Source organism: Rutidosis leptorrhynchoides, chromosome 6 (genome assembly GCF_046630445.1).
Source record: "Rutidosis leptorrhynchoides isolate AG116_Rl617_1_P2 chromosome 6, CSIRO_AGI_Rlap_v1, whole genome shotgun sequence".
Taxonomy (NCBI): Eukaryota; Viridiplantae; Streptophyta; class Magnoliopsida; order Asterales; family Asteraceae; genus Rutidosis; species Rutidosis leptorrhynchoides.
The window spans coordinates 395,705,725-395,720,498 of NC_092338.1; the positions used below are offsets into that span (position 1 = coordinate 395,705,725).

The 14,774-nt window shown below is 32.8% G+C and overlaps 1 protein-coding gene and 1 pseudogene across 1 annotated transcript; both read right to left on the reverse strand.

Moving 5' to 3' along the window:
• Positions 1 to 5,042: 5,042 nt before the first annotated feature.
• On the reverse strand, positions 5,043 to 5,819 carry LOC139855015 (uncharacterized). The gene has a single exon (XM_071844278.1). The coding sequence runs from the start codon at positions 5,817 to 5,819 to the stop codon at positions 5,043 to 5,045; it is 777 nt and encodes a 258-aa protein (XP_071700379.1).
• A 1,366-nt stretch (positions 5,820 to 7,185) lies between these two features.
• On the reverse strand, positions 7,186 to 10,595 carry LOC139855016 (serine/threonine-protein kinase Aurora-2-like; annotated as a pseudogene).
• Positions 10,596 to 14,774: the final 4,179 nt, after the last annotated feature.

Here is a 14,774-nt window from a genome sequence, read left to right on the forward strand (position 1 = left end):
TTTAGTTTGAATTTTTTGTATTAAATTGACGATGATAGCAATTATGGGTACAAATTAATCAATTGAAGTTTTTTGCTTTAAAATATGTGTACATATATGCATTTTTATACTTAAATATTTAAAAGTCAACTTTGGTCAACGTCCGTCTCGACCTCCGTCTCGACCCCGTCTTGAACGTCTCGACCTTTTTAGGACCTGACCGTCTCGACCCCGTCTCACGTTTTTTGCAACCTTGATAATAATACTATGGAAATTCATATATTTCTAACTTCATATCTATATCATATATTATATTAGTACAAATAATAATATTAATATTAATATAAATAATAGTGAAAGTAATAATAATAATATTGATATAATATTATATCTAAATTTGTAGTTTATATATTATTAACTATGTAATATTTAATAATCATACCATATATTATATAATAATTTTATTGAATATTTATAATTTATAAATTTTCTATATATCATGATACACATATGATAATAATTATACATATAACTTATATTATATATATATATATAGATTCATTTTTAATTACACTTACCTATCTTGTATCCTATTTAAAATATTTAATTCAAATGTTAAATTTATATTTTTAGTTTCAATTTATTATATATATACTTACATTTATATACATATTTAATTTACAAGCAATTGTTCGTGAATCGTCGGACATAGCCAAAGGGTAATTGATTACATTAACACATTTCAAAGTTTTTGAGATTTCAACATTACAGACCTTGCTTATCATACCGGGAATATATAAAGATTAAGTTTAAATTTGGTCGGAAATTCCCGGGTCATCACAATAGTGGTCGCGACTCACTATTACGCTCACATGTCGTGCCATGCTCAAACGTATCACAACCATCTTGCTCGATGTTCAAAACAATAACACACGGTTAGTAACATCATAACATAGCATAGTTGTCCACTTATGCATCAAAGAACTAATCAAACCCCGTACTGACCCGTAATCCTACAAGTCCCGCATATAATTCCTCAACACAAAAGTCTAAGTCTAGGCGCCTATCTCAAGTTACCTAAATCCCTTAGACCATGCTCTGATACCACTTGTAACAACCCAACCCGCAATCCATACGATAATTTTTTTTTATACAACACAATTACACGCCAAATAGATATGTAACCCATTACACGAGTTCCATTTAAAACGCACAACATTTAGTTGTTTACAAAAGGCACGTGGCCACGAATAAAGTTTTGTACAAGTTTGACCCATTACAAAATGATAATTTACAATCCAAACGACACTTCAAGCATGGTTTGGGACTAAACTACCCAAAACGTTGGGCCCACATCAAAACTCCAACAAAGCATCATCACGGAACACCTAATGTCCGATAACCCCCTTGCCCTTAACTGCGCCTGCATCTAAAAAGATAAACAATGAGAGGGTAAGCTAACGCTTAGTGAATGCAATAATTATACATATACATATATAATACACCTACTTGCAAGCACTTACACAAATACCTCATACACGCTAACAATATACATAGCATACCATCGCAAGTATAACTCTAAACCCTTCAAGGTCACAAACTAGCACAAACCATCGCATATATATATATAACCCGAATGATATAATATACTACAAGACAACGCGTAATTAAAGTTAACCAACACACAAGGGAATGGTACTTCGAATTTCCCATCGGTGTTCATAACGACCGTTAGTGTACAACGAAATATATCACTAACCCCAAGGCGACACGGACAACGAAATATCCGTTCAAGAAATCGTTAGTGTACAACGAAATATATCACTAACTCTTGGGAAATTTGGACAACGAAATATCCATCATTAGTGTACAACGAAATATATCACTAACTCTTGGTGGTATAGACACGTATACCCGGCCCCATCCCCCGCCCTACAAATAGATACATTATATACACACATGTATAATCATTCCACTCACCTCAAGACTCTTGTAGAAGCTAACCGAGCTTGCAAACCTTCAATGTAACGTACCTATTACATTATGCATTTATTAACATACAAACTAGTTGAATTAAATGCCAACCATAACCCTTGAGCATTTAATGACCCGTTTGCATTAAAAGATTCAACTACACCAAAACCGCCCATTAATGGCCATGCCTCGTCATAAATCACTAAAAGCTAGTGATTAGGGTTTAATAACATCAACTAACATAAACTTGGTGTATTTCATAACCATTTCGCCCGATTAGGTCAACTAGTGCTCTTTTGACTCTTTGACTCACAAATCAAGTCAAACTTACACAATAACAACTCTTTCATCATTTTAAAAGTGCATTAATGACTAACAACATCATTTAGCACTTACAACCTCAAATCACAAGACCAAACCCTAGATAATAGCTATTTAGGGTTTCCTTTAACAATCCAACCCAAAATCCACCCATTTAACCCTCAAATGGGTCACACAAGTTCCATATGAACCAAACCCTAACTTGAACTAAATGAAACTCAAAACATAGAGTTAAGACTTACCAATACAATCACAACGTAGCTAGAGACGTAGGGAACAACTTTAAAACTCGGACTTAGGTGGGATTTGGTCTTCTTCTTCTTCAAGTGAGCTCTCTCTCACTAAACCTTAACTCTCTCTCTAGGATTTAATTGGTGAAGGTGAAGATGTGATAAATGAGGATTGGGTATGGTTGAATCAGCTTTAAACTCCCCAAAACCAGCCACAAGTGAAGGGACTATTATACCCCCAAAAGATGCCATTTAAAATGGCTAAAAAGTCATTTCAGCGACATTTGTCGCGTTTCGCGACACTTCGTCGCGTTTCGCGACACCAGGACGCGATAAACAGCACTCAAACGCGACAAAGTGGTCAGAAATCACCATCAGAACTTGTCTCGTTTCAAGCATGTTTGTCACGGAACGCGACACACTAGAACGCGAAAAACTGCACTCAAACTCGACAGATTACCTGATGTACTCCAATTTCACTTTTAAAACATCCCAAAGTCAAACGTGGTCAAAGCATTACATCCAAACTATTAAATAATCATTCTTGGACTTCAAATGATGCCCCGAGCGTCATGTTTAGATAAACGGGGTGTTACACCTGGAAAGGAAGTGTGTCACCACTGGGAGCACTCTAAATAAGGGCATTCGTTAGGTTTGCGATTCAGTTGGCATAATTAGTTTGGATTACTCGATTTTTCTGAAATATTTCTGAGACCCGATAACTAAATCAAATTTGTTAAAACAAATCCAATCCAATAAATATAAAATCGGTTTATTTGAATTGATTTCAGGGGAGAGTCCAGAGCTTCAAGGGTGGGGTCCTATCGGCTTTTATAAAAGGTGGCGGAATTGGATAAAAATGTGCTTGTATAATGCGAAGACGTCAATTTTAATTAACGGAAGTCCAACGGGAGAATTTCGGTTACATCGGGGTCTACGTCAAGGTGATCCGACCAGCGCTTTTTTGTTGCTCATTATTATGGAAGTGTTACATTTATTGTTGAAAGAAAAAGTTGACGCGGGTTTGATAAGTGGGGTAAAAGTTGGAAATTCAAACATTGATATATCACACCTTTTTTATGCGGATGACTATCATTTTATCGGAGCGGAATAGAGAGAGTCTATCGAATACCCTTGCGACTCTAAATGATTTCCATAGAATGTCGGGCCTAAAAATATAAAAATAAATGTGTCTAAATCACATCTATTTGGACTTAGTATCGATGAGCTCCAATTAGATGCACATGTTCAAGAAATGGGTTGCTCGAAAGGTACGTTTCCTTTTACTTATTTGGGTTTACCTATTGGTATTGATATGAGTACGATTGCAAACTGGAAGCCGTTAGAAGATCGGTTTAACAAAAAATTGTCGGGATGGAATGCTAAGCTTTTATCGATTGATAGTAGATCAACACTAATAAAGGCGGTTTTGGGAAGCGTAGGTGTATACTAATTATCATTATTCAAATGTTCGGAAACGGTGTTATATAAGTTGAAAAGTTTACGGGCCGGGTTTTTTTTGGGGAAGTATCGAAAATAGTAAAAAAAAATGCATTGGGTTAATTGGAATCAATTTTTGGGATCATACGAAAAAGGAGGGTTGGATATCGGTAGCCGTCATGCTCTTAATTATGGACTTCTATTTAAGTGGTTATGGAGATATATGATTTCGCCTAACTCTATCTAGGTTTCGGTTTTGAATGCTTTGTATGGTCCAAAAGCGGGTTTAGATGGCACGCCTATTAGTTGCAAAGGTACTTGGTACAATATCGTTAACTCTTTCGTTAAAGTTAAAAATAAAAGTCTTTTACCGAATAATGTTCTTAAAGCAAAAGTTGGGGATGGTCCTTCAATTCAATTTTCGAACGATAATTGACTTGGTAATGGTTCGTTACGTTATAATTCGAGAGATTGTTTCATTTGGACTCGGATGCAAACTGCACCCTTGCGAGGTATAGATATTAATATATAGTATCGTCTACATATCTCAAAAGCAATTTAAAGAGTAGTACACGTTAACAGTATCTATCTATGGTTAATATTAAAATCCTATAATGATGATGCCATTATTAGATTAATTTCTTTGTTGAGAAAAAATCAAAAAGAAAAAGAAAAAAAATCTAAGCATGGTGGGTGATGTCATTAATCTAAATAATTTTGAATTAAAATTAAATCTTATTAATTAATTATTATTACTAAATCTTATTACTAATTATTTTAATTATTAAAATTAAATAATTTTGAATTATTTTGAATTAAGTACGAGAAAGTATAAAAGCTAGCCAGAAAGAAACTGTACAATACATAAAATGACTGTACAATTATTTTGAATTATTTTGAATTAAATTACACTTTTTAAATAAAATGACAATCAATATTATTTTTTTATTGAAAAACAATCAGGTATTTGTATTATATAATATGAAAATGTACAATACATAGCAAAGGGCCAACACTCTTTGACTTGGCCCATCCCACAATTACAAAGAATCACCAGAACAAACTACAAACGGAAACTTGAAAAAACACTTAACTAAGCTAGCCAGGATCCAGGTTGTTTACGCGAGGGAAACCCATGTTACTTTGGTTCAACAACCATTGTTGCCAATCAAGAACTTTAGCATGTGAACGATTATTAATCCACCCGTAAACTTTCACTTGAATTTCGTTGATGATCTTCGAGGAGGCCCACGAGTTGTTATGAAAAACTTTTTGATTTCTATTTTTCCAAATGAGATAACCCGTGACCCACTCAACCGCTTGCCATATATCTTTGCTTTTACTTGTGAGTCCCTCAAAACCCGAACCTTTGAAGAGATTATCATAGCTAATATCAGGGGGCCGATTCTTACCCCACCACCTATATACACCGTCCCAAATTTCTTTCGCGTGATTACAATTGTATATGATATGATCAAATGTTTCCACATCGTCACCACACATTGGACAAAGTAGAGAATCAAGATCGATCCCCCGTTTGTCTAGTTCAAACCGTACCGGAAGTCTCTTCTTTGTCGATCTCCAAATAAAGATGCCAATTTTGTGCGGAAGAAGCTTATTTCGCATTGTTTCTTGACCCGAAGAGCTGCTCGAGAGTAGAGATTCGTCAATTTTAGCTGCAACAGACCTTGAGGTGTAACTTCCGTTACTTTCCAAGTTGCAAATCCATGAGCTGCTACCGTTCCCAAGTTTAGCATTGTCTTTAATTAGAGAAACTAAATTGTTTAGATCATTTACAGCTCTACCATACGGATTTCTCAACCAAGACCATGTGAAGCTCCACAACCCGTTCAGAAACTGCACTCTTTCACTCATAGCGACTGATTTGAAAGCCTCCAACCTGTACAATCTTGGAAACAAATCTTTAAAATTTTACTCGCCCGCCCATGAATCTTCCCAAAACAGAATATCATGCCCGTCGCCTAGTTTACGTTCAAAAAATGAGTTGATGTTTATGACAATCAATATTATCTCTTATAATTGGACGTAGATTGTTTAATATGCATTTGAGGTGTTTGATGAAATGTTCAGCTGACGAGTTTCTTAGTCGGACTATGTGGTTCCACGGGTCATTAAACTAAATGACTTTAGCATTTACGTTCACTTAATACCTAAAACATACCATTAAACTGTTTCATTTAAACAAACCCGTGGTTTCATGGGTCATTTCACTAGTTAATGTATTAGTATCCTTATATGACATTGCATATATTGCATATATAAGTATATAACAAACTTCTAATAAACAAATAGGGGATTAAAATGAATCACATATCAATCTCTACTAATGTATTTTAGGGCGTTGCCTTATAAAAAATAATCACACATAAAATATAAAATAGACCAACTATAAATATATATAAAAAATGATGATTGTATTAATTCGATTTTTTGAGTTAAAACCATTTTTGTATTTTTAATCTCATAACCGATCCAAAAACCACTTTTTAATTCAAGTGTCACCAGAAAGCCGAACTAAATCCACAATAGCCAAATCCGTTTCATCCAAAATCACTTGGATCAGTCGGATTTTCGGATTGAACCGTTTAAAGAACACCCATATTTCTAAATCATCATTTACTCTTATTAATATTAATTAAGATTATGTAATATAAGAAGTATAATTTTAAAGTTTGTGAGTTAACGGTATGTAAAAACGTGTGCATAATAAAAAATAATTCGAGTAAAATCATCATATTGAAAAACAAACAACATGTAACTTTACGGGCTTTGGTTACTACACTAACACTCGGGTAAAAGTTCATAACTCAACGTACGTACTCAGATTTTAAAAATTCATGGTTCGATCAATAGTTTCTGTTCTCGTTTCCTGAGAACGATTAATTAGAACACGCAATAAGGGTTATGTTTGCTTCTGTATTCAAGTTATATCTCATTGTGAATGAAGACACTTAACAGAGTTTATAATAAATAAATAAATTGTTAACTTTTAGCTTCATATCTTAGTGATATGAAAAAGTAAACTGACCCATAACCAATGAAGATATAAAAAGTTGAAGAAGAATATATCAAAGTATAGCACGATCAATCAAGGTCAGAGGAACCAAATCACGCGCGACACTATACATGTATAGGAGCAATAAATATGTCGTTTTTTCAGATGAATAATGAATGAAATCGTTATTTGTACAACTCATTGAGGAACCACATTCAGCTCAGCTCACAAACCACGGTACACACCAGAAGGGTCTGCATTTTGGATAATCCAAGGGTGTTCAAGGAGCTTGTGTAACGGAAGCCGTTTAGATGCATCCTTAACAAGCATCTACATCAAATGTTAATACATGTTAATAAATCGATATTCTAACCTACATTGGACATACTGAGCTAAGAACATATTTTCCCTTCCATTTTTTCTGTTTATAGTTTATGTGTATATCCAGATAACTAATCATAATACAGTGTTAAGGATTTATTCAGGAAAAGGTTTGGTGAAACCTGACTAATGAGGTCCTTTGCATGTGAGGAAACTTTCGAAGGGAACTTTAGGTCTATTTGTGTTATCCTGCATGATCAAGTCAATAATGCCTACTGTATTAGATAACCAAACCTTCATTAAACAAGAACACATTGAGGGTAATTTTGTAAATAGCATCATCACCTTCTATACGTATCAGAGTGCTCTTCTGCTTCAAATGGAGGGAGACCATAGAGAAATTCATAGCACAAGATTCCAAGACTCCATATATCTACACTCGCGTCATGCTCCTTGCTCTCCACTGCGTAAATTTTAGCACCATATGTATACTTGAAACACCAAAAAAAAAAAGTATAAAAATAATGGATATATTTTGTCATGCAAAGTCTTACCCATTTCAGGTGGGAGATAATCTAGGGTGCCACACATGGTTCTCCTGCGACTGAATGTGTGTACGGACCAGCCAAAGTCAGCAATCTTCAGTTCGCCCTGAAAAAAATATAACCCGTGTGTTATACAAAATAAGCACTCATTCTCTTTCTTTCTCTTTGATCAAATAAAAACCAAACGAAAAAGAAAAAAAAATGTTATGAATTTTTTTTTATTTTGTTTACCTGTGCACCAATCAAGAGGTTCTCTGGTTTAATGTCTCTATGAATAACATGCTTTCCATGACAGTATATCAGAGCCCGTGCTAATGCTGAAACATACTGTTTAAATAAAAAAAAGAAGTTGTTATAAAACATAATATGACCTGACATTCACCCGGTACCAGGTCTCGCGCTCGGGGGGCTTGATTACCCGAGGTTTTACCTTCTATGGGGAGCCAATGTGCACGTTCATAGGAGGGTTTCCTCGCTTATCAAAAAAAAAAAAATATGACCTGACCCTCAACGTGCATTAAATTTTTAGTAAGGAAAACATACAGTAGCAGAACGACGTTCACTGAAGTATTTGCACTTTTGCAGTTCCTTGTAGAGTTCACCCTTTGTAGCATACTCCAGAATCAAGTACACCCTTTTCTGTTTGAAGTTATTAGCAATCCATTAGAAATGTCAAAAAAGACCCTTTAAGATATGGGGTGGTTATTCTACGGCACCTGATCATAGAAGTAACCATAAAGCCTTAGAATATTAGGGTGTCGAAGATGACTTTGAATTTCAACTTCACGACGAAGTTGGTGCTCCACTTGAGACTGTTTTAGCTGAGTCTTTGAAAGTACCTTCAATGCCACAATGATTGTTAAAATAGAATGCAAATTTAGAATAATATGGAATTAATAAATGTATATGGGTAAAATATCTAGATATTAATATGTATATAAAAAATATCTAGATATTAAAATGTATAGAAAAATCTAGATATTTATATGTGTAAGAAATATCTAGATATTTATATGTATAAAAATATCTAGATATTTATATATCCATGGAAATATCTAGTTTCTAGAAACTTCCATGGAGTAGTATAAATATAGGTGGTGGGTTCATTTGTAAGGTGTGAAGTAAGTTGTGAGAGTGAAATAAGAAGTGAGTTGTGAAAAAGAGAAGAAGAGTGTGAGTTAGCGAAAGTAGAGAAGAGAAAACTTGTAAGTAATATTGTAATTGTAATTTAATATAAGTGTTTTTGTTAAGTTTCCCGATCAAGCCTTAATTTGTGTTTAAGTTCTTAGTGCACTTTTGCTGTTCTTATTATATGGTCGGCTCTGCCGCCTAAGTAATACATGGTCGGTTATACCGCCTAAAGATATATGGTCGACACTGTCGCCTAAGTACATTGTGCACTAAGGATTTATAAAATTAAAGGCTAATCAACGTCAAAGTGTTGGTGTAGTGAGTCTAGTATAGTCTAGGTCCTCTATAGTGGGTGTGTTGAGCTCGTCGAAGCTTCCAGCAATGATTGCTCTGTAGAGACAGAAAAAAGATGAAACTTTTATTAGCTAGCTTATAAGGTCTCAATAAATGATAAATTGACCTATATTAAATGGCTTATAAGTTGACATAATTTATATGTCATTAATCTATGAGTCTATGAACTCATTATCTCGTTGTCTTACTAATGAACACCATAAGACATTAAGCCAAATTTTAGGCCTATCTTTAGGCACGTATATCATTGATCAGGATGATAAGATAGAATTTGCTAAAAATTGTCAACTATATTTGGTTTGCTCACCCTATTTTCTCGTGCGATATAGACATGCCCGAACTTTCCCTTCCTAATGGCTTCCCGATGTCGAAGTCACTAAGCGTCCATCTCTTTTTCTCTCCCGCGGTCTCTGTAGAAACCTATATAAACAAAAGACAAACCATCCGGATATAAATCGTGCATGGAAAATATCATAATTAGTTCATCATTATTACTAAAGCAATTCATCTTCTTGCCTAATCAAAAAGTGCAGCTACCAACCTTATTTAAAGGTAAATCAATGAGAAGAGGATCAAGGATTATTTTCCTATAGTAACGGCTTTCCGAAATCCATACTTCAGGTGCTATTAATCCAATATCAGGAAACCTTGCATATAATTTAATGATAAAATACATATTTTTTAAAAAAAAGAAAGGATTGATTTATATTTTCGGTTACACATAATCCTTCCTTTAAGTGTAAATTGTTCATCCTTGAATAGTTTGATACCTAAATAATCACATAAGCCTCTATCAACCAGTACCATTTACACAAAAACAGAATAACATGTATTATAAAGTTCACAATTGAATTATTAAACTTCCCAATGGAATGATTCAAACATTATTTCCAAATCTTTATAATTAGAAACTTCATAGTTACTAAGTACGTATAATCCAAATCAACCTAATTAAACTTCACAATTAAATGATTTCAAAATTATTACTACAAATCAACATAATTAAACTTCGCGATTGTATGATTTCAACATTATTTAGAAATCGACATAATTTAACTTCACAATTGAAAGATTTCAACATTATTTAGAAATCAACATAGGGGAACTTCACAATTTATATTTCAAATCTATAATCAAATCAAGCATAATTAAAGAGAGACAAAACGCTAACATAAATCGTAAATAAAATAAATATACCTAAGAATAACATTTCTTATAAGGGGGAAATGAGGGTGTGATTTTTACCTTTTGTTGTTGAGGTAGTATCTCCTTTGATATTGCCATGATAGATTTTAGAGAGATAAAAGAGAGATTATAAAAAAGAGAAAGGGGGAAATTTTGGGGGTGATTTTGAATGAAACTGAGGGAAGAAGACGTATGATGGTTGTTTTCTACAACGGTCGGATTATTGCTGGCAACAATAAAATAATATGGAGAAAAATTTAGAGATATTAATAAATAATTATTTTATTATGATTTTTAAAATCGTTAAGGTGCTTAAAAAGCTTATACATAACGGTCGGATTATGTTAACTTTTAAATAACGGTTATTGAAAATTTACAAGTATTTAAAATATATTAACTACAACTCTAAGGTTAAGGCTATTAATTTTTTTTTAATATTTAATTATAGAATTAATTATGGATATCATTGAATTATGGAGTATGGATTATGGATTATGAACGGATTTTGCGTTACATGTTATGCGTCAAATTACATTTAACAAACTTATATATTCTTAGAAATATCAAAATCAGTAATTACACAATATAGTCAAGAAACTAAATTCACTACATAGACGTTAAATAATGAACATACAAAACCATTTCTTACAATGAAGAATGTTGTGGAGTTATTATATGACGTGATAATGTTGTTAACAAAGATGATTGTTATGAATAATGTGATGACCCGAAAATTTCTGACCAAATTTAAACTTAATCTTTAACGTTTCCGACACGATAAACAAAGTCTATGAAGTTGAATCTCAAAATTTTAAACTATTCAAATACCCTTCGATTTTTCTCAACGATTCGCTAACAATTATATGTAAATAGATACATATATATACTATAACTTGAAAACGTAACAAAGTGTTATGAAAATGATACTGTGCATTAACCTTGTTGGTTTGATTATCTGATTGATATTTAGATAAGTTAACTTAAACGTTTAAGATGAACCAGTAAAACACTAATTTGATACGGTATTTTCGAATTGCTACAGTACCCGAAAAGCTACAGTGTTTTCGAAAATCACTATTTGCTACAGTAAAAAAACTTTGCTACGGTAACTTTGCTACAGTAAAATACTATTTCAAAATGAAAATGTATATATATATATTTTACAAGGTGATAAAATAAAATATTAACTTAATCTTAAAAAGATTTGATTTAAAATAATATTATTAAATATATATTAATAAATAGCGAGACGATGATTTAAAGAAGTAAATGACCAAAACACTCAAATGTATAAATTATATTTCGAGTGATATAATTTAGGGATAATTTAAGGCTATATTTTGACAAAGGTACGTGTCCCAAAATGTAAATTACAAGTTTTCACAGCATACGAAGGGACACTCGAAAAACCGGAACCGGGACATAAGTCGCGTGATGACGTACGACTTATCGGAATAAAAATTACAAGTCAACTATGCACGTGAATTTAATATAATATATAATTAATTATATAAATTATATATTATAAATATAATTAATAAATATGTCGACAAGCGCAGGACAAAACAGATGTGAGCTGGATTTTTCAGCCATGCGATCGCATGGCAAACCAGTGCAAACCCCGTGTGATCGTATGGGGTACTTTTTCAGGCCAGGTCCTATAAATTCATTCGTTTTCTGTTTTGATCGAACATATATCTTTCCATCTACTCTCTCTGTAGTATTATTATTATTATTATTATTATTATTATTATTATTATTATTATTATTATTATTATTATTAAGATTAATAATATTAATCTTATTATTATTAGTATTAGTATTATCAGATATCGTTACCGTTATTATTAGTATTTTAAATAAAATATTACGACGAGGTTATGGCCAAACAATTTCAAAATGGGTTTTCGAGCGGGATAAAGCTAAGAAAATTATGGGTTATAGCCATGGAGGTTATGGGTATGATTTGAGGGTTTTGCTCGTGAGTCAAACTAGTGTTTATCATCTCTGTTGCGTCTACGTACTTTCCTACAATATTGAATCTCAATATTGATACGTAAGCACTCATATTTTATCTTTTATATATTAATTGGGTATCCATGTCTAGTGCTCGAGTATATATATTTATACATGCTTGTGTGCGCTTGTATGCTAAATTTCGTCGCTAAACAGTTAATAATGAATCACGAATTAAATACAAATATTACTGGTAAAAGGTATATGATATACATGTTTTTGAAAAGCTGGCGAAAAATCAATAACTTTTCATTTAGATATCGAATAGTTTCGATGAACGGATTAAAAGATATGATCAACTGAATTATAATTGACGTTAATTGGAATTGCTTTTGAATCTGCAATTAAGATTTAAACAACTTGTCTACGAGATTGATAAAATGGATTTTTAAATATTACCAACCGAGTAAATGAATCCTTATATAAGGTACGTCTCGTTTTGTTAAACAACTGTCAAAATTGACTTTTTGAAACGACTTTGGATAACTTTTGTATCGATCTCGAGCATTAGGATTGTGATACACTATGACCTGACCTAGCTTGATAGACATTTATTGACCAACATATGTTCTCTAGGTTGAGATCTACGATTATTTGGTAATCCGAGTTTCGGTCACATTACGATGAACAACTTTATGTGCTGCTAAGGTGAGTTTCATTGCTCCCTTTTTAATTGCTTTTGCAATCTATATTTTTGGGCTGAGAATACATGCACTTTATTTTAAACGCAATGGATACAAGTACATACTTAATTCTACACTGAGTTTGAACAGAAAATCTCTTAGCTTTGGTAACTAGTAACTGCCGGTTATAAGAACTGGTGGGCGCGAGTAGTTGTATATGGATCCATAGGGCTTGACATCCCCGTCTGTTCCAGGTATAGAAACCCTAGCCTGAACTATAAAACAGACGTATGCTATTTGAGTGTATTGTACATGTTGGTTACATGTTAAACACAGGGGTACTTATTATATAGACGTTAAAGCTTAGTTACCAGGCTGCTCAATCTTGTAGAATATTTTGATAAACGTTTCTGGATGAAACAACTGAAATCTTGTGATCCACCTTTACATACAGATTATACGAAACAATAAAACTATGAACTCACCAACCTTTGTGTTGACACTTGTTAGCATATTTATTCTCAGGTTTCCTAAAAGTCTTCTGCTGTTTGCTTATATCTTAGACAAGCTATGTGCATGGAGTCTTACATGACATATTTTTCAAGGAAACGTTGCATTCACCAAATCATCATCATGTATCTTATTTTGACTGCATTGTCAACGGAAGTATCATTGTAAACTATTATATTACGGTGATTGTCTATATGTAGAAATCATCAGATGTCGAAAACCTTTGATTTAAATATTCATTTATGGTGTGCCTTTTCAAAAGAATGCAATGTTTACAAAACATATCATATAGAGGTCAAATACCTCGCAATGAAATCGATGAATGACGTGTTCGTCCATATGGATTTGGAGCGATCGTCACAAATAAGATTGTTGAATGTTACGGCTTAAAGGTAATATGGTAAAATATAATTAGTAGTTGAGTAAAAAGAGAGATAAAAAAGATTTAATTTATTGTCAAGAGCCAATAAAATAAGCAAATTTGTTGTTGTATCGTGGTTGAATGTCCCACGCTCCAAAAATATTGTTCCACGACGCCTCATAAACGACGTTGCGAGCGTTGTCATAGTGCCAAATCACAAAACGAATCAACGCACTCTAGGACATGGTCTCACACTCTAACTTGACGATTCACACTCTCATTGGTCATTCACATTCAAATTGAAAATACCAAGTTACATTTAGTAGTAATTAATTACAATTATTATTATTATAGTCATAGAAGTATTCGCTTTTTACTCATATTAATCTTCATTATAGATGGTAAACCAAATTTTGAGTAGTGTACTACCTTCATTTGTTTCTCCTTTTTCATGTATTATCTGTGCAATGGTAGCGTAATGTTTAGAGACATCATCGTAAAGTGGAACTCACTAGTTCAATACGGAATTCATTAGTTCAATCCCAACTCATGTCCCTTTAAGCATTTATTCATGTACTAACTAATCCTTAATATCTGTATAATGAATAGTATCAAAGTTTTTAATAAGAAAACGTAAAATGTAGAAATTTTTGCAAACATACGATATAATAAACTCCTCACCTGTTTGTAGAGGGTTGCGTAAAAAAAAAAAAAAAAAAAAAAAAGGTTTACTCAACAACTATCAACCAGTTCTTCTAAAACACATAA

Bases quoted from the DNA above. Each gene is read 5' to 3' on its own strand.
- LOC139855015 (XM_071844278.1), bottom strand. From the start codon at position 5,819: ATGAGTGAAAGAGTGCAGTTTCTGAACGGGTTGTGGAGCTTCACATGG.